Source organism: Fusarium solani, assembly GCF_023522795.1.
Source record: "Fusarium solani strain SB1 chromosome Unknown bctg00000003_1, whole genome shotgun sequence".
NCBI classification, from domain to species: Eukaryota; Fungi; Ascomycota; class Sordariomycetes; order Hypocreales; family Nectriaceae; genus Fusarium; species Fusarium solani.
This window is the reverse complement of record NW_027072154.1, coordinates 3,950,279-3,970,000: the sequence shown is the minus strand read 5'-3', so window position 1 is coordinate 3,970,000 and position 19,722 is coordinate 3,950,279. Positions and strand designations below refer to the sequence as shown.

The following is a 19,722-nucleotide window of genomic DNA, read 5'->3' as shown; positions in this document are numbered from 1 at the left end:
ACTTGAAGCGACTCCTTCTAGCTGCGCTTCGGTGGGGCATTTACCACCAACCGTTTACGGCCGACAATTGCCAAGCGCGCGTAACCAATCAACCACAGGCACTGTTCTACATGAGGGTTCGCGTAAGTTCATGTAAGAGACAGCGGCTGAAAGACGGTGGCGTTTAAATGGATGCTAGCTGGGTCGCGGCCCTGAGAGGATGGCCCTTCGGCGTCAACTGCGCCTTCAGCTGAGCTAAGGTCGCAGACCGGGGACCTCTTTTTAAATTTTATTTACTCAGCTTTCATGTCTTGTAGTTAATACCACGGGGAAAATACCAACAATCGCATTAACTGGTAAACAAGGCTCAATGTGCCGTGTCCACGGTGAAAAGTATTTAGAAGCCTCCATTCCCAGTCTTGTGGTGGTATCAAGGAGCAGGTTCTTCTCCAGCAGCATCACCGAGATACCAACACACACCATCATTCATCACCATGTAGTTTAAATACTTTGCCGCCTTCATGGCTCTCTCATCTGGCGTGTTGGCAAGCGCCCCGTCTGGTGATGACCTCGTTTTCGGCAGTGTGGGCATCAGCCAGGCCCAACCCGTCAAGCAACCCCACGGTGACATCTTGGAAACCCGTGACGGCGGCGATAAAAAGAGAGTTCCAGCAGAGTGTATATTCACTGCCCTCAAGCGCGGCAGTTTCTGGTACTGGCCGGTAAAAAAGGGTGGCCGAAAGGCCTGCCTGGCCGCCTGGGTCAGTATCCAGCCCCTCGATGTTTGCCGACATGACGCATTCTGGCCTGAGAAAGACATCAACGACATGGTCGAAGTGATGGAGGAGCAGGTCACCAAAGATGGCCTATTTAAAAGGTCAGAGATCGGTCACTGGCGAGCTCGTTTCGCGGAATTTACCTCAGCGATTCCTGACCGGAACGCGATGTCGTCAACCTTTGAGAAGTTGCTGCGCGCTTCTGAAGACTGCGACTTGAACCCCAGTGCCTGCAAGAAGCAGAACCGAGGCTACCACTTTCGTTTTGACGATGAGGTATGGCATTCCAGTTTCTAATGTTTTTTTTTTTTTTTCATATTTATAATAGAAGACTTATACTCAATTATATTATAAATCGCTAAATCTCTTCAGGGGTACTTAATTGTTTTAATCTATCCGCTTCCTTTTAGCAGACCCGGCAGTCAAATACATACCCAGATGGGAAGGTCGAGTGTGGTAGATTTCAAGGCCATCTGCCCGGTTGAAAGCTCGAGGGCGACTGTTGAGCATTGGGAAAGCGCGAGAGATTCAACCATCTGCGTTCCAGCACGGGTAGTAAGGGCCTCCGATGCTGGGCTCTTGGGTCGAACATACTGAAGAGCTCGTCTGCACTGCGCTCAGCATTTGTGCTTTTTATATTTGGGCAACAATAAAATGCAATTTGATGTCAATACATGATGTTGACACATGAGGCATCTTATGTGAAAGTCTTCAAGATGATCTTTACTAAATGTATCAGCCGCTACTCGTGTTCTCTTCTCGTAGAGGCGGCTAGAAGACTTTTAGGTTCATCCCATGGACCTGGTTGAACGACCGACAATCTCCATATCGCACGGCATGAGCGAGGCTTATGCATATGCTCAAGCATCCAGAGTGGAAATGGCTCACACTAATGGAGCTTCTTCCAGTAGAGAGCATCCACCTTGACAGTCCCAAACCGCAACAATGGCCACGACTGCACCCTCATCCGCAAAGTCCTTCGCCACGTAGCAAGGAGATTCTGGTCGAACGATGCCATGTGTGGCTCCCTCTGCTGCGAACACAGCATGTAGCAGAAGAGTCCAGGATACGATAGACAATGTCTCGTGTACGATGGCCAAAACGCCGACTGGTGGCTCGCGTCGAGGCTGCGGATGAACTTGATGATGGTCTGCACAAGACCGCGAGAAGCTTGCAGCACGGTCCCTACAGACGGCTGGAGATGGTCTAGGTGGATGCTGCTGTTTATGATGGGGCGCAAGAGAGCGCGGAGAACTAGGATGTGTGTTGTGTAGTAGGCGACGTAGAGTGAGGCGTGGCTCTTGACCGAGTCGTCTGCCTCGGCGTCGTCTGCAGCGGGCTGGATGTGAAGAGACTCCGGGAGATTCTCTAGCCAGTCGAGTAGTTTCTGACGTGGGCCGCGGGCCTGTTCGATCAGAGTGTCTAGTGTCTGTGGCCGAGACACGGCACGCAGAGAGCTGCAGGCAGTCCGCTTCGTCAGTCATCTTGATCCATCCAGTATCTAAGGTGTTCGTAAAAGTACTCACAAAAATCGTCGGCATACGCTCATTGAAACACCTGTCAACGAGCACATATGTATGAAATAGTCGGGATCTTGATGGCCAGTATCATCCAGAGGGCCAATATTTGCATCAATGACAAAATCATCAGGAGTGGGAGGCGAAACGTCCCAATCGTCGTCATGCAGCATCGATGATCTGCCATGAGTGATGGATCGCCAAGTATGCTCAACGACAACAGTCCACCATAGCCGTCTACGCAGTCGAATCTCCCACGGCGGTAGATTCCATCCTGTAGGGTCAACATTCAAGCCCAGCGCCTGTGCCATGGCAAGCATGGACGCTGCAAGAGACCAGAAGAACGGGCTCTCCACCACAGCTGTGTCAAACGGCATGTGGTTGATGAGCAGGATGAAGATTTGAATGGTCGATAGTCTGGGGAAGTGTAGTTCTCTTTGAAGGCAAGTGTATGAGATCTTCCAAAGTGCATCGATGCTTGGTTTTGAGTAGGCGCTACTAAGACACAGCTTCTCGTCCCAGGCTGTGAAGGGCGAAGCCAGGGCGTATATTCCTGCGAGAAGTCCAGTAGGTGCCTCTGCTACAAAGGCTTCTATGTCTTGCAGCACCAGCGATCGGGAAAGGATGGGTAGAGACTCAAAGATGAATCGAAAGTATCTAGGTTGTGTGAGCATCATCAAAGTGGAAAGGATGAATGACATACAGTTTCACCAGCGCAACGCCTGCAGTTTTGTCGACGAGTTTCTCGAGATTCTCCCGGTCATCATTCGCCGACATGCACTCGTCAATGACTCTGCGCGCTTCGATGGCCGTCTCAGTCTGGCTCTGTAGGAAGTGGAGCGGAGGGTATCCGGGTACTTCGCTGCTCCTCGCTGAAAACCTGCGGTAGGTGACTCGGAAGAAATCGACTTCCTCCTGGTCATTGTACGGGAAGTGCTCAAGACCGAAAGGATCCGACTCATTCGAATACCCGATGATCTGGGTGAAGTGACCAGGCCTTTGGTTGAGAGAAAGTCTTTGCAAAGGTACGCTGGGACTCGCTGGCGTTGCTGTCGACATTCGGTTCATGGCTTCCACGTTTTGCAGATCGTCCGCGGGGCTGTCGCCCTCAAGAGGTCCGAGATCTGGCAACTGGCCGTCTCCAAGAAATTGAAAAGCCCCGTCACCTCTCTCGATACTTGGTAGCGCCGTGTGGTTCATCGAGAGATCCCAGTCCATTCCTCCATGGTTTGACCATATAGCATCCGAGATGATTGTGTCGAGACGAGGCAGGTCCTCGCCTACGACTTGGTCAGCTTGGACATGTCCACCTAAGCCCAAGTTAGTAGAGAGTAGCCAGGTGAGCCAGGTGAAGCATCATTTAGTACCCGTTATTCCCAGCACTTCCTGGTGTCTACTATCATCAACCGGCTGCTCTGAAACTTGGATAGTGTCGGTAAAAGCCACAGACTCCCTTCCCGAGGGAGCCACCATAGGAACCACCGGAGGCGTGCCCCCGCTCTGGGCTCGAGAAGCTCTCTCGCGTTGCTTCTTGCCCGGATTGCCTACAAAAGTGCATAGCCGCGATGTCCGCTCGCAGAGCTGGCATGGTTGCCCTGGCTCCGGGATGTTGCAGAGCACCTTGCGAGCGCGACACAGGTCGCATGGCCGTTGCGACTTGGAGCGGTATCGCCGCGAGCCGGCGACGGCACGAGCGTTGGGTTGCGGTTGTGACGGAGGCGTTGTATTGAGCTGGGTATCATATTGGTCCATTACTTAGTTAGAATATGTAGGCGTTGATCCTTTTCTTCAGACCCCCGCATAATCAAGCTTCCTTTGGATCAACATCGGACGGAGGATCAATCTGGCTTGCTCAATCTAGGCACGTGATCAAGATCACATGACGTTCTAACTTGACTTCATCTCGGCAAGACTCGGCTTTGAGTGCAACTGTAAAACCATGTCAACCAAACCCCAGTCGGTATTAATGTCAGCCGTCATTAATATCAGCAAGTATAACAGGTATCTATACATCGGAAATCTTATCCATGGTTATCTTTATTTATTTATTATATATATATAGAAAAACTACAGACGAACACATAATCCTGCCAAGTCTCTGCTTCTGTAGGGTAGGTAGGTGGTCTACTTGATCCGTAACGGATGGTAGTCCAATATCTCTTCCGACTTCTTGGGCTCATTTAAACCTCAACCTCGAGATATGTTCAGTTCTCTCAAGGAATATAGACCACGATTTTGCCAGAACTACTGGTAGGTGGTTTCCAGCTCGGCTCAAGTCCTTGGCCGATCCCACCCCACCGTCGTTGATGCGTCATGATTTGAAAAATAACTCTCTGAAGGCCACCCTATGCTTATCGACTAGTAGGATCGATCTTTCGCTTTCCAAAGGGCAAAGTATGCACTACGGACCAAGTCATATATCAAAGGCTATGGACCGTGGCTCATTATCGCATTTCTATGCATCAAGCTATCTATCGGCTTCGTTGTCCCATCAAGGGCCGGGTTTCAACTATATCAAAGAACACTTTAATGCATCAAGCATCTGCAGGTTTCAAGGATATGCAGCTCAGAGACAATCACAAAATAGGGAGGCAATATCATATCTTTTAACACAAATAATCTTTTCATATAATACACACACGAGTTTAATTAAAGTCTCCTCGTCTTGCCCGCACCTGATCATATCTCAAGACAGCGCCAAGAAGGACACTCGCGCCAAGAGCACTACATCAAAGTTAGCAAAAGTTCATGCCCAAGCTCACCGACAAGCTTACCAATCTTCTGCAGAGCAGTATTCCGTGGGGTTGTGGCTGATCCCTGAGCGGGTAGGCGTGAAGATCATGCTGGTAGGACATCGCACGCTCGTGTAACAGCTGTCGTGACCAGCTCCGCTGATCATGGGCTTGTACAGCTTCTCCCCTGAAGGAAGCTGGGGCAGGGTCGAGCACACATCAGCAGCGCTCTCCTCAACGACAGAAATGCACTCCTTGCTGAACTGAACGGCAGGGCTGTCAACCAGCAGCTCCCACTCGACCTCACAACCCTTCTCGCTGTCATCGCGCGAGATGCGAAGGAACTCAGCCTCGCACTCCTTGACCATTTGGGCCAGCGTGTCGTCCTTAACATGGCGCACGTCGAGGGTGAAGGTGACGGTGTGGGACATGGTGTTGACGGTGCCGGGGTCGGTGGTGAAGATTCCAGTGGTTGCAAGACCGTCGAAGCGCTTGGCGATGGCATTGGCGGCGACGAGCATCTTGGAAGCGCAGAGGACAGGGTCCTTGCGGGCGTATAGAGGGGTTGTGCCGGCGTGGCTATCCCTGCCCTTGACGGTGATGTTGAACCACTTGAAAGCCTGGACGCCATGGACAACCCCGATTTTGAGACCTTCGTCTTCTAGGATGGGCCCTTGCTCGATGTGGAGCTCAAAGTGCGCCGCGAATGGATTCGAGCGGTACGACGCCGCGTGCTCGCCCGTGTATCCTATCCTGTCGAGCTCCTCCTTCATCGACTTGGGGTTGCCATCGGTGGCCAAGCTCAGGACCTCCCTCAGGTCCCATGCGGTCTGGAGGGGAATAACGTCGGCCCAGACACCTGATGAGACAGCCATCTTGGGGAATCGAGCACCCTCCTCACTGCGAAGCTCATTAGTAAGTTGACTCGGATGGGATTAGTGAGACATACTTTGTCCAGTTGACCACGCCGACAGGCCCCTCAGTCTCCCATCCGTTTTCATTCAGAGTTCGGAGGACCTCGAGGCCAGATACTACGCCCAAGATTCCGTCGTAACGGCCACCGGTAGGTTGAGTGTCCAAGTGAGAGCCCATCATGATGGGCGGAACATCATTGTTCTTGCCAGGCCGAATGGCAAACAGGTTGCCCATCTGGTCGTAAAAAGTCTTGCAGCCAAGAGACTTTGCGTAGGTCATAAACCAGTCCCTGACTTGCTTGTCCGAGTCGTCAAGGCTCAGTCGAGCCATGCCGGTCTCGGTAGAGGCCCTGACTTAGGTTAGCACTATGTGAACGCAGGGGAGGGTAAGGGGAGCACAACTCACTTTCCCCATCTGTGTGCAGCGCCAAATTGGCAACTCTCGTGCAGTGACTGGGCCAGACGGGCCTCGCTGACCTTGACGGGAGGTATATTACTGAGTGAACCCATAGTGAAGATGTGTGTGGTGATGACCCTGGTCTAGTTCTAAGTAGACTTTGGAATAGTAAACTCAGGACGGTAAGGAGTCAAATGGTAAGGGGTAGGAATGATAATGAGGCAGCCCTAGTAATCGGTCCAGCAGATATCATGTCTAAATAGGGCCAGTCGGCATCCAACCGCGGCCGACGGACGGCGTCTCCAAGCTTGATCAACCGCCGGCCGTAACCCAGATTGCTCGACCCCGACGGCGGAGCGTGGCGGGGGAGAAGTGGGTCCATATCGCCCGTCGGCCGTCGGCGGAGGTCAAGCCCACCCAAGGCCTCGGTAGCCGGGTCGGGTCATGGTCAAGTGAAGCGGCCATTGGAGGTGCATAATAGTACATATTTCCTGGGGAAGGGCAAGGTAAATCTTGCGGGGTTACGGGCTATTACGTACAAGTTTGCAGGTTCCCCGGCGACGGACTCGGTTGCCGGTTCGAGGTGCATGATAATCGATCATTGGCGGGCATGAGCTGGAGAGCTTGAGAGAGATTAGTTGATTGACCATCATCTCCCGTCGGCCATGTTCGTTCAACAAATCGACAAGACTGTATCGTCAACTGTCTCTATCTTTTTATCGGCCGAAAATTGTAATTACCTACAGCAGAGACGGACCACTCTGATACGTAAATTAATCCAGCCAACGGACGATGACTGTGTTATCAGAGGGCCCCGCCCATGTCCCGACTCAATCCCCAGGTTGCACTGAATCATGGGGAAGCTCCGCCGTCGGCTGATTACAGTAGGTCAAAACGGCCTAGATCTGCGCCCTGCGGTTAACCAGCCTAGGAATGGTGGGCCACAAGGATAGTACTCCGTCGTATTCCCACAATGCTTAAAGAGGCGATCGACTTCCGCTGCACAAACTCAAACCTGCCTCTTCATCACAGACACCGGCAAGGATAGACATCCTTCTTTGCACTGTTCTTCAAAATGGCAACCTCAGAGAAGGAGTTGGAGCTCCAGTTCCCTCGAGAAGATGGCAATGGCGAGACGATGGAGCTGAACAACGCCCAGGAGCAGCGCGTTCTCTCCAAGTTTGACAGATTTGTCATGCCTCAGATGGCCATTCTTGTCCTTTTCGCCTACCTTGATCGAACAAACATTGGTAACGATCACCGAGCGGCCCGTTTAATGCACCAATGAACTGACTGGGTCACCAGGAAACGCCCGCGTCTTTGGCTTTGAGGAGGACACTGGAATGCACGGCACCCAATTCAACGACGTCTCCATGTACTTTTACATCTCATATGTCATATTTGAAACGCCCTGGGTCGTCGCTGTCAAAAGATTCGGCCCAGGCCGCGTCCTTGCCATCGCCATCGTCAGCTGGAGCGCCATCACCATCGGAACCGGTTTCGTCCACAACTACGGCCAGGTCATTGCATGCCGCGTACTCCTCGGTTTCTTTGAAGCCGGCCTCTTCCCAGCCCTCACCTTTACCATCTCGCAGATCTACCCCCCGGCGAATCAAGGCAAGCGTGTCGCGGTTCTGTACATCTCCATTGCCCTGTCCGGGGCGCTCGGTGGTTTGATCGCCTACGGAATCCAGTCTATGGGCGCGCGCCATGGGCTGTCGGCTTGGAGATGGCTCTTCATCATTGAGGGAGCCATCTCATTCCTCGTCGGCATCGCATGCTGGGTCAGCCTTCCTACTTCGCCGGAGACGGCGTGGTTCCTCAAGCCTGAGGAAAGGTCGACCATGCTGGTCATCAAGGAGCGGAACCATCCCTTCAAGGAGACTCAGAAGTTTTCATGGAAGCAGGTCGTCATGGCACTCACTGATCCCATGGTCTATCTCTCATCTTGCGCCCTATTCTGTTCATCAATCGCCCTCTTTGGCTTCGGTACTTTCCTTCCCACTCTACTGAAGGGTCTTGAGTCAGTGCTTGTCTCCCATTCGCTCTGTCCGCATGCTGACGAGATGATAGCTACACTTCCCTCCAGGCGAATTACCTCAGCATCCCTGTTTACGTCCTCGCCTCCATCTGTGTAGGTATCACGACCTTTGTCTCTGACAGACTTAACCGCCGAGCAATCTGCCTCATCCATTCTCCTCTTTTGGTCATCACGGGATACGCTATTGCCGTCGGAACTGGCCACAAGGGTGTGGGCTTCTTTGCCATGTTCCTTGTGGGCGCCGGTGTCTACTCTTTCAACACTGTGCTTGTCACGTACGTCATGTCCTCTCTACAACATGCTCTGGATGCTGACATTTCTGCAGATGGGTGTCCAACAACATCCAGCCTGACTACAAGCGATCTGTGGCAATCTCCATGCTCATCTCGATTGGAAACGCGTCTGGACTGGCCGCTTCCCAGATCTATCCTATCAGCGACGCCCCGCGATATATCATGGGAAATGCCATTTCCCTCGGTGGAGAGGTCATTGCTCTGCTATGCATCGGACTTTTGTATGCGCTCTTGAAGTATCGCATGCGCCAGAAGGAGCGCATGTTGGCTGAGGGCCTGGAGAGCAATGGTATGGAGGATGATCGTGGTCTCGGGTTTAAGTATGTGTTCTAGATGCTTTGAGATTTGTAGACATCCCGCGATGCCCGACGCAAAGCATCAAGATACCAAAGCTTGCAATAAACGCGCCGATAAGAAGAATCCCTAATGATTAGAAACCGACCCATATCTTGTGTCAACGGGCTCTCATCGGCCGGTCTGTTGTCATATTCTTTCAGGGAAGTCCTGGGCATGAGTCCATGTCGGAAGCTCCATATTGTTATTCCCCACGACTCTAGACGGCTTTTGCACGTGACCCATCGCCGCTTTTACTCAGGCTGGCTCAGGATCCGCTCAGTCGTCGCTCAGGTGAGCTCAGGCGGGCATATGTACATGCGATGATCTAGTTTACAAGGTGAGAAGTAAATGAATAAAACATACACATGCAAAAGTCGAATAGAATACGCTCCATATAAGAAAAGACGAACTATATAGGGCAGGCGTTGAGTAGTTCTGCGTCCGACATGCCTGTATCCCCAACTCTCTCACCATCAGGGCAATACGTTCCACTCTCCGTAATCACAATATCGGCAGCATCTGCGTCTTTCTTATCGTCTTCATCGTCTTCGTCTATGTCAAAGCAGTTCGAGTAAGCGTCAGTAGCCTGGCTTTCCCTGTAGCGGCCGAATACGGGATACGAGTAGGCGTCGCCGTTCTCGAAATGCCGCGTGAGCTGTTAAAGAAAGAGTCAGCTTTTGCCGGTTCCGCAAGGATTCTAAGCGTAAGAGAAGGAAATATACTCACAACCGCCTCGTATTCAATGTCCATCTTGCTTTGGACGGCAACTACCTGACAGAAAGCCTCTCCGCCTGCTTTGACCTTGGTCATCAGAGTATATCTGCTTTGAACCTGCAGCAATCCAGTCAGTGTCCAATCATGGAGTCGCAAGATGCAAGGCAATGGACTTACTCTCTTGAATTCGCTGGTTTCTCCTCCGTCGACTGACCTTCTGATTTGCTTTCCGACCTATTTTGCCGTGACTTCTATCTTTTTCTTGTTTTGGGCAACCGCCACTTCAGGAATGTCAGCTTCCCAAGAATATTCGGCTCCGATCGTGGCCCCGACTTCGCCGCCGTCTTCACGGCCCTTCTCTTTGGCCCAGGTGACTTTGGTGCTGGTCTCGACTGTGAGGAACAGGTCGACGGCCATGTCGACAGGTTCTTCGTCGCGGTTGTTGAACAGGACGTGCGACGCTTCAATAACCTCCATCTGACGACCACTGCGGAAGAAAAACTGTCAGCACCTGTCTTTACCCACACTATCGACGGGGGATTGCTTACTCGAACGGACGTGCGTTCAGTTCTTGCCAAGTAGGGCTGAACTTGGCGTCGCGCAGAGTCACCTTGACTGTCTTTGATTTGGAGAACAGCGGTGTCAGCGGCAGGCTTCTTGCCTGCCGTGACCTGTGTGCCGTCGTTGTAGACCATGCGGATCCAGCGAAGGGAGCCCTCGCTCGCCCAGGCCTCGATCTCGCGGGGGAACACGCCCTGGTTCCATTTGGCGAAGCACATGTCCTCGCCTCCGTCGCTTTCTCCCACCTTGATGGGCAACTGCATTCACTTCTGGGGTAAACCACAGTTTTCGCCGGGGTTGGGAGTCGTGTTCGATTCTTCACCTCCGCCTCCGCCGGACGGTGCTTCCGGGGGCATGATGAGGTCGGGCTTCTTGATATCGGTGCTGTCATCGCCAGACCTGTTGCCGTCACAGACATTGTATGCCGAGACAGCTGTGTTGGGAAAAGTACCTTGGATACTATGCAGATCGGCTCTTCCGTCGCCGTTGAGATCCGGAAAGTACTGGCATGAGCCAGCATAGCTGCCGCCATAGGCCATGAACGGTCCTCCCCTCTCCTGAATCTCCCACCAGTATCGCGAACCGGCGATGTCTCTGCGACCCATGTTGTAGTAGACGAAGGCGTCACCCGAGAACTTCTCGACCCAGATGGCATCATCCCGGCCATCGCCATCAACGTCGGCAAAGCGCATGTTGGCCCGGTCGTGTTTCTTGGAGCCGAAGAACTGGTCAATGTATGTCCAAGCGCCCTTGGCGTCCTGTGTCCAACCCCATATCCTGCCGTTCTTCTCGATGCACAGATAGTCGCTGCGGCCACTTCCCGAGACATCAGCAAACTGAACGGGGATATCGTGGAATCCGATGCCTCTCTTCTCAGGGCAGTACAGCTCAGGTGCAGGATTAGCGAGGTACTGCCAGTTGAAGCCACCGCCAGGGGTGTAGTTGTTACGCCACACAGAAACACGATTCTGGTTATTCGGGTCAACCCAGACAATGTCGCACTTGCCGTCTCCGTCCCAGTCTGTGAGATGGAGGTCTCTTCGATCGAGGTCGCGGTCTGGCTTAAAGAAGGCCTTTTGCATAGCCCCCCAGTAGCTCTCCTGGCCGGTGATGAAGTTCTTGCCGCCGTTGGGGTAAAAGTCCATCTCTCCCTTGGACAGGACCCAGACATAGTCGTCTCGCCCGTTGCCAGTCATGTCGCAGTATTTGTTGCCGTCGGCCTTGGGCTTAGTGGCTCCGTATCCCTTGTTTTTCCAGACGCGCATCCTGAATGTGTGCTTCCCGTTGCTGCCCTTGGTATGCTCCATGTACACATAGTCAAGCTTCCCAAGAAGGCTAAAGTCCTGGGGCTCGCCGTAGATGCGGGTGAAATGGATCCTGTTCCGGATCCCGCTGGCAAAGCCACCTGCATGAGTTGGGCCCGATGTCTTGCCCTTGTAGTAGCCCGGACGCCAGGCTACTTTGAGACCGTCGCCTTCTTTACCCACGCCACAACTTCGAGAGTTGGTCCAGGTATGCGCCTCTCCCTTGTCACCAACCCAGATCCAGTCGTCACGCCCGTCACCGTTAAGGTCTTCGAAGCGAGTACCATCCAGGTTGCCCATGCCCTTACCATTGAACCTCTTTCCAAGAGCTTGCCAGTATTCGGGCATGTCGTTGATCCATCCGTTACGCCAAACGTAGACGTCTCCGTTGTCGGAAAGACCACAGAAGTCAGCTCGGCCATTACCGTCGATATCTGCTAGACGAACCTTGGCTTGAGGAAACCTCGAGTCAGCAGCTCTCCAAAGGCCTTGTAGACAAAGGATGGAGGCTTGTCGCCGCCTCCATTACCTTGGTTGATACTGGCATAGACGGCACCGTCAGGACCAATACATGCAAAGGCGTCAAGTCCATCGCCATTCAGGTCGATAAAAACCACTCCTTTCGGCTTGCAATTGTCGTTGACATTCAAGTCGGTAGCAATTTTGGTGAACTTGCCACCCCCATCATTCCTCCGCGCGGCGTAAACAACATTACCTGCAGAGTTTTCGACCCAGCCAAGAAGATCGTCACGGTCGGAGCGGAAGATGCGGGCAAAGAACCACTGGTCCCGATCCCAGTCGCTGGTGATGGTCAAGAGCGCGCCCATTTCTTGACTGTCGTGCTCATAAGTGCCGTCGTCGTAGCCACTGCCCCTCTGAGTCAGGGAGCCGGCCTTGACGCCATCACCAGGACTCTTGCGACAGGTTTTGCCGCCTTCGTTGGAGGTATCGGCGGGTAGGGGATCCTTGAACTTGTTTTCCTTTTCGGCTTTCTGGATAGCCGACCAGAATGCGCCCGCCATTTTCCTGAAACCGAAGTCTGTAGGATGTGTGCCGTCACCCAGGTCCGAGAGCGTCATGAAACCATCCAGATCCGCCAGATAGATGGGCTTGCCCTCCTTGTACGGGTCCGAGAAGACATCACGATATCCGTTGTTGACGCCGCCGCGCAAGGCTTCGGCCGCGGGTTTGTCGACGGGAAGAATAGTCGAGACAATGATGACAGTCTCGGGCGAGATGTTTAACTAGAGGCCGGGCAGCGTCGATTTGAGTCTTTGGGGCTGGCCAGCCGTGTCAATGCCTCCAACAATGTCGTTTGTGCCAGCATTGATGACGACTAGGTTTGGCTTGTACTTGTATGAAAGCTTGGAAGCGTCGTGAATCTGCTTCACGATGAAGCCAGAAGTTGCTTCCACGTTCTAGTCAACGTATCAGGTCAGGTCAAGGAAATGTAAATCAAGGTCAGGATTCCCACGTTGTCTTTCATGGTCCCGCCGTTCTTGGTGCCGACCATGTCAACTTTATAACCAGAAAAACGCAGCTGATCTCTCAGGAGTTTGCGGAAGCTGGTTAAGAGAAATGTTAGAATTGCAGACACGAAGCGTCAGAGGACTAACCCATTTCCATCGCTTGATCCCACACCAAAGACGATGGATGCTCCAAGGGCCATTACCCTCAGATCGGGCTGGGCACGCTTTTCAAGTACGGGTAGTTCGAGGCCATCAAGATCCCCGAAAGAATCGTTAGCTTTAGCCCTATGATGGAAGAAATTGTGAGGATGGCTGTAAACGAGTGTGGTAGTGTCGAGTAGTAGAAGATGCAAGAATATTCCCCAGAGGGAACTAAAGGAGTGGATTAATTTCATATTGTGTAACGATTGACATGAAGAAATAGAGGCTGTCTTGAGAATGACCCAACTGTGCCTGCTGGACCTTTTCTTTCCATCACGACTTCCCAGTATCTTCATGAATCATTATTCCTCGTCTCGTCTTGTGGTGTTATCGATTTGCCGGCTTCCTTGACCGTCTTGGCGTAAGACAATGTGGTCCCACGCTCATCCCGTCCAGCGAGGAGGCTTGGCAAAGTGACTGTTCTCTCGCTTATACATAATTTGCCCACAATTACAGTTTGTTTTTTCCACAATTCTAGAGTAGCAATTGGGTGAACTGGTGCCACTCTGCTTAGCCCCCTGATTTCCCCGGTTAATATAGTAGGTCGGCCACGGTTGCTATGACCAAAGGATTTCGGCTGGCAGGATTACAGGGCCGAAAGCAGGAACAGGTCCTTTAGCCCGCCCCTGGATAGTCCAACCGAGTACAGTCAGCCTACCTCTATTCCCCCTGCGTTGCTCAGCCTGACATTATGCTTAAGGCTTAGTATGTCTCTTGAACGCCAGGCACCTTTCCAAGGAAGCCAATCAGACCGATTCCTTTAGCGATAAAAGCCAAATACGGCAGGTAGCCTTGGATGTGGGAAGAGGTCCCGGGAGTTAATTGTCCTTAAGGTTAGCGGAGAATTTAGAGACTATGGGGACTTAGGTTCGTATTAATCAACAACGCACCTATCACGGACTATTTCGGGTCTAGATGGCATCCATCCTGTATCTCGCCACCAAGTTTATCGAAAGATTGCTTAAGATTGACTACCACGGCTTCGTTCACGCGAGAAGGGGTGCTTGACAATCTCCGCCAACTGCACTTTCTCTGCACTGCGCTGTCTCTATCACTATGGAACTAGCTGATTCAGTGAAAAGGTGGCTTAGATAGATGATTATAGCTTCGATCAAGAATCTAATACGTCCTAGGAAATAGGAGCACGGAACGATCCATACCTCGCATGGGACTCACCTGAGCAGTTGCCGAGCTAAGTGGCAAACACAGACGGGCCGATGTATGGTAACGGAAAATATAAGGTCCCTGGAGCCTTACTGATCTCGGCAATGTTGCCTTTCGTCGAGGGGCTATAAACCATGTGGTGGCTTTGAACAAGGGTTCACTGGGTAAGCTCCCCCGGGCGCAGGGCTATATCAGGGGACCTTAATTTGTTTTCTGACATGGCCAAGACGGTAGTCCGGAGGACTTTGGTTTTATCCATAAACTATCAGCCGCAGCAATCCACGGGATCATGCAAAGGTCCCTGAATCAAGGTGACATGTCAAGCTGGGATCTGGTGTCTATAAGCACATATCATATCAGAATATCTTTAGCTCAACAACCCTACCTATCCCTAAAGGAATAAGCGGGCGGTGCTGGGAAATTGGACAAGGTCTCATGAGGAGCCCAAGGTAGTGTTGTTATAATTTTAACAAAAGAAAAATTAAAAAGAAATCGTGATATGCTTCTGCTCGATTTCGTATAAATTTATTAATTTCATTGTATATTCCTACGTGGTATTTTCAGCCCAGGAAGTGGATATCACAATAACTGGCCCCATTTCTTCCAACTCCATTCGAGGGTAGCCGTGAACGAACATGTCAGGAAGCGATTAAAGGAAACAGCCCATGACACCGGAGGCGGCATAATACAATTTGCTGATTTCTCTCATTGCTGGATATCCTTCCTTCTCAGATAGAAGGTACCAAGTCATGGTAACTCAGTCTTGGCCGGTCTTGTTATTTACAACTTGGTGAAAATTATCAGTGGGAGCCACTGGTGCTGGTGCGGGTGCGATAGTGCAGAACTACCCTTTTGTATCTCTCTTGAATTGCCTCTAGAGTTGGTCGATGAGTTGCATGAAAATGTCAATCACTAATCAAACTGTAACATGACGTCATGATGAATGAAAGTCCGATTCGCGGCGCCATCAATCAGTTCGTTCGTTCGTTCCAGGAAATTCTGCAGTTTTCCGCCTCCCTCTAACCAATGGATACGATCCTAATCTGCGGGGACGAATGAGATTGGTGAGATTCCCTAGTTCTTGTCTCACTGCTTGCCTTCTCCCCCGCGGGATTTGGGGTGCTCCTCTCAAGACTCGGCGACTAGCCTCGATCCTCTGTGGAAGCTGGTGGTTCGGGGCGGCCATCAACTCCAACATCACCCACATCACCACCCCCCAAACCCCTCCCCCACGGCGGAGCTCCTCTGGGCTCACTGAAGCTCACCCTGAGCTCGGGTTAAAGCAGCACCAGCTCAGGATCACGGGCGAGAAGGTAAATCGTGGATGTCTAGGTTCGTGGCAGAGTATGACTGTTATGCAGAGTCGGTGGCTTCAGGCCGCGGGCTCGGCAATTAGGGACATTGCCCATATGAAAGAGATTAAACGCTTCAACAAAGCCGACCATATGATTCTACGAGTGAAGGGGCTATGTTAGAGTTCTTTAGCTCTGATGCGAAGAATGTATTTTCATTTGAAAGTAGTTCAGAGGGTATATGTGCCTGGAACTTCAGGTTCACACGCCCTCATACACGGCAACGTCATCCCGCAGGCCAAAGTATCGCAGTATCCAAAAGCCAGCTCTCTATCATATCCACCCTGTGATAATTTCCAGACCACCGCACTTTATCCAAGGGTGTGTATCCATCCGGAAGTCGGTGGTAAGGATGGGCTCCGTGAGCCAGGATAATCTCAACAAGGGCATCCCCAAGATCGTCGGGACGGAGGATTGCAAGCACAAACGGCATCTTTCCTTCCACAACACAGCTGTCGGGTGAAACACCACCCTCCAGCAGTGCAGAAACTAGGGCAACGCTCGTTGGCGTGGTCCAATTACAGGCACAATGGAGGGGTGTACCATCTCATCGGGTGTGGATGGATCAGCCCCGGCGCGGAGGAGGAACATAACGTTCCAAAGATATCCACGCCTTGAAGCAAAGTGCAGCGGTGTGAGTACGGATAACTCTGGCTTGTTCACATCTTCGTCTTGGTCGACTAGGAACTTGATCAGACTCCCCTTCATAGGCAACTTGAAAGTGACGCGAGTCGAGAATATTCTCAGCGAGCCCAGGGCGGTACCGCTTCTCGAGAAATGTTTCGTTCGGGAACTTGGCCGCGAGAGATAGGAGGGAAACACGCCTCCCGCTTAGATCATCTAATATCTTCCCTCTAGCTTGAACTGGGTGACAGAGAATACAGACATATCAGCTTTTTGGCTTAACCCTACTTTCCGACAGCATATGCCGCCTAGCACATGTCAACTACCGGACGCCAAGAGTCAAGAGCGGGGAAGTGAAAAGTTGAAATCTGTATGTAGTGTTGTTGTGTTCTTGGCAACGATCGGCTTGTGTGAGGAATGTGGCTACAGCCATAAGCATCGGGAGATTGTCCGATTGGGAAGTATAAGCAAGCGCTCGCGGCCAGTGATCGACTTTTGTGGCTGCAGGAGGGCAGTCTCTTATTATCAGCTGATTATCTGTATTGTCTCAAATCTATCCCCGACATTCTCACTTGAAGAACAAGGGGACAAGACGCCACACCTCGTCGAGTCTCACATCGCAGGGTCCTAATGTACCCCAGGCTCACCGAGAGCTGACGCTGCTGCATCGCCCATCAACATAATGTCTAGGCTAAGGAACTATCGATATAAACAAAGACATGCAGCAAACCACTGACGTTTGCCTTGGTAATTTTCAATGAAGATCTGTCAATCTCTGATGGACTACAGTCGTAATAACGAAGTGCGGGGTAGTGAGAAACCTGTCAAAAAGAGTGAGAGGAGGCGTAGACATGTCGGCAGATTGAGATATGTGACAAGCCTACCTACTATCGTATGACAGGGATGGTCGCGGAAGTAAGAGCCGAGTTTAGGCATGCAGTTCATTCAGCTGCATATGTAGGCGGGCAATGGCAAGAGATGTGACTCGCTGAGGAGCCAAGAACAAGCACATGCTATTCAATCTATACATGCTGGATGTTCTAGATCATGTCACTCCCCCGCAATCTGCAATGCAACCTTCCCCGCAAGTTAGACTATCCTAGGTAGGTGAGCCCTTCTCCCTTGCATCGGGATAGTCAAGCCTTGTCTCCAAGACTAGAATGGCGGCTCAAGAGAACGGCCTAGAACTGCATGGTACTGTTGTTTACCATGTTTGGAAAACCAGATAACTAAAACATTGTATTTCTTTGATATCGTGGCTGACGGAGACGTCATGGATGACAGCAATCACTGAAACATGCTCACAACCTACTTCTGTTTTGAGCTCTAAGCTTCCATCCACTCAGCTCTTGGAACATTTTGATTTGTCGAGATGTCGTATTCACATTCACCGACAAGAACTGCAAAGAAGGCGTCGTTTAGCACCCAATGACAAACTTCTGGCGTTGCTCTGATGCTGGCCTCATGCAGCGTTTTTGACTCGGACAAACCTTCTGGCACCAGTAAGCCATCGTACGACATCAGTGTGTTGACAGCTCTCTTGTGTCGTTTGCAGAACGTTACCTTCAATTCTTTTGTGTCTCTCTAAACGTGTATAAAGGGCCCGCTTTGCTCAATACAAGCCCAAGATATCTTCAACCTCAACACTACAATTCAATCCCCTTTCAGTCATCTTTCAATCAACCTTCTCAACCTTCAACATGTCTTCTTCTGATGTCCAGCAGGCCGATGCCGATCTTTGGCTGGCTTACGGCGTCCAACTCAAGAATGCCGTCTCTCAGTCTAGCAGCATCGGTCCCAACAACCGCTTCTACATTGCGCCTCTTTCAGCTGCAGGCATTGCCGCTGGCAAGAACATCAATGTTGCCATCCAGAACAATGGTGTCTTTACCACTGGTGACACGCTTCTGGATCTTGACCAACCAGTATTCCTACCAAGCCGCCAAAGCTATTTCCAACGAATGGTCTCGTAAGTTGTCGTTTTGGAACTTGGAATAAGATGCTAATGACGCAAATAGCTATGCCAACTCTGTTGAACTCGTAGGTCTTGCTCTCACACAAGTCGTACATGATCTAACTCAGGCCATCAGCATGCGGACAACAACACAGGCGCACAGGTTCGATACAATGATGCGCAAATAAAGGCACAGGCAGCTCAGACCTTCTACACCAACACAAAGATTGCGGCGCAGGGGGCTTACAAAGCAGAAGTGACGGCCCAATTGACGACTCTCCCATTCTCTGTTTGGGTTGTTCAAAACTATCCACAGCTTGCAGCGGCTCAGAATGCCAACGCTGCTGCCTCGGCTAACTTGGCTGCGGCTTCAGCAGCTATGAGCGGCCCAATGGCTGCCATTGTAGGCCAATATCAGAGCGCCCTCACCACTGCCGGTAGCCTGTCACTAGTTCCAGGGTGAGCATATCAATGACTAAACGTGCTATGGTCAGTTCTAACGTCAATAGCTTCAACATGGATTGTTCCCCTGCATCGGCTGATCAGATCGCTGCCGGCCAAGCTGGAACAGCCAATGCTACCCTCTGCAACCCCACGTATCAAATTGATGCCCAGTATCCCCAGCTGGTCGACAGTTGGATCGCCACGTTCCCTCAGAACAAGAAGAGCCCCAAGACATTCACGTTCACGGCGAGTGACGCCGCGAACTCGTCTTGGTCAGAGCTGGGCTACTCCAACAATAGTGTCCAGGTCACCGGGTCGTACTGCATCTTCTTCAGCGCAACCTTCACCGAGAACAACACGGTTGTTACCAAGAACCTCTCCGCAGAGGAGTTGGGTTCAGACCTGGAGGTCACCATCACAGCTACCGACCTTGGCTCGTTCAATATCACTCCCGGAAGCAAATGGTACGTCTATCGCACCGAGATACTGGAGAAGAAAACAGCTGATTTGAATTAGGAACCCTGGCCAGCTTGCCGGCATGCCCCTCGTGGCCAACGCCGACCCCAACCTTTCCAAGCCCATGGCATTTATCAACCAAGCCGTCCTCGCGTATGGTGTCGGTATGCAAGTGAACCTCTCGTCTAGCGCCTCCAGCATGATCAACAACTACCTCGAGAAGGCGCAATCAACCGGCGGTAGCGCATCCATTTTTGGCTTCAACATTGGCCTCGGAGGTTCGGCTAGCTCGTCGCAGACTTCTACCACGACTTTCGAACAGGTGAAGAGGGCCAGCTCCGGCACTTCTCTCGTCATCCCCCCGGCAGACAATGCTTATCCCACACTGTTGGCTGCCTTTGGCCAAGCGATCCCGCTTCCAGGAACAGCATTGAACTAGATGCTTCTTGGGCAAGACACTCCCTAGGGTCCTACTCTACGTGGCGTGAAGGAAG

General features: G+C 51.7%; 6 protein-coding genes across 6 annotated transcripts; 3 read left to right on the top strand and 3 right to left on the bottom strand.

The window, feature by feature from the left end:
• Nucleotides 1–500: 500 nt before the first annotated feature.
• MRS44_006837 (uncharacterized protein) lies at nucleotides 501–1,052 on the top strand (the record flags this gene model as incomplete). Its single annotated transcript, XM_046273316.2, has 1 exon — nucleotides 501–1,052. The coding sequence occupies one exon, from the start codon at nucleotides 501–503 to the stop codon at nucleotides 1,050–1,052; it is 552 nt and encodes a 183-aa protein (XP_046139533.2).
• A 592-nt stretch (nucleotides 1,053–1,644) lies between these two features.
• Nucleotides 1,645–6,428, bottom strand: MRS44_006836 (uncharacterized protein; the record flags this gene model as incomplete). Its single annotated transcript, XM_046283766.2, has 8 exons — nucleotides 1,645–2,160; nucleotides 2,299–2,929; nucleotides 2,976–3,582; nucleotides 3,640–4,003; nucleotides 4,948–4,996; nucleotides 5,047–5,904; nucleotides 5,954–6,268; nucleotides 6,325–6,428. The coding sequence occupies 8 exons, from the start codon at nucleotides 6,426–6,428 to the stop codon at nucleotides 1,645–1,647; spliced, it is 3,444 nt and encodes a 1,147-aa protein (XP_046139535.2).
• A 962-nt stretch (nucleotides 6,429–7,390) lies between these two features.
• MRS44_006835 (uncharacterized protein) lies at nucleotides 7,391–8,982 on the top strand (the record flags this gene model as incomplete). The annotated part of the gene is made up of 4 exons (XM_046272477.2): nucleotides 7,391–7,565; nucleotides 7,621–8,338; nucleotides 8,389–8,631; nucleotides 8,682–8,982. The coding sequence occupies 4 exons, from the start codon at nucleotides 7,391–7,393 to the stop codon at nucleotides 8,980–8,982; spliced, it is 1,437 nt and encodes a 478-aa protein (XP_046139536.1).
• A 412-nt stretch (nucleotides 8,983–9,394) lies between these two features.
• MRS44_006834 (uncharacterized protein) lies at nucleotides 9,395–10,478 on the bottom strand (the record flags this gene model as incomplete). The annotated part of the gene is made up of 5 exons (XM_065621896.1): nucleotides 9,395–9,640; nucleotides 9,712–9,816; nucleotides 9,877–9,933; nucleotides 9,982–10,200; nucleotides 10,248–10,478. 5 exons carry the CDS (start codon nucleotides 10,476–10,478, stop codon nucleotides 9,395–9,397), a joined length of 858 nt encoding a protein of 285 aa, XP_065477968.1.
• Nucleotides 10,479–10,523: 45 nt separating this feature from the next.
• On the bottom strand, nucleotides 10,524–13,428 carry MRS44_006833 (uncharacterized protein; the record flags this gene model as incomplete). The annotated part of the gene is made up of 5 exons (XM_046278104.2): nucleotides 10,524–12,052; nucleotides 12,094–12,808; nucleotides 12,872–12,982; nucleotides 13,039–13,129; nucleotides 13,181–13,428. The coding sequence occupies 5 exons, from the start codon at nucleotides 13,426–13,428 to the stop codon at nucleotides 10,524–10,526; spliced, it is 2,694 nt and encodes an 897-aa protein (XP_046139537.2).
• A 4,646-nt stretch (nucleotides 13,429–18,074) lies between these two features.
• Nucleotides 18,075–19,667, top strand: MRS44_006832 (uncharacterized protein; the record flags this gene model as incomplete). Its single annotated transcript, XM_046279265.2, has 5 exons — nucleotides 18,075–18,343; nucleotides 18,393–18,414; nucleotides 18,465–18,787; nucleotides 18,838–19,236; nucleotides 19,289–19,667. 5 exons carry the CDS (start codon nucleotides 18,075–18,077, stop codon nucleotides 19,665–19,667), a joined length of 1,392 nt encoding a protein of 463 aa, XP_046139538.1.
• Nucleotides 19,668–19,722: the final 55 nt, after the last annotated feature.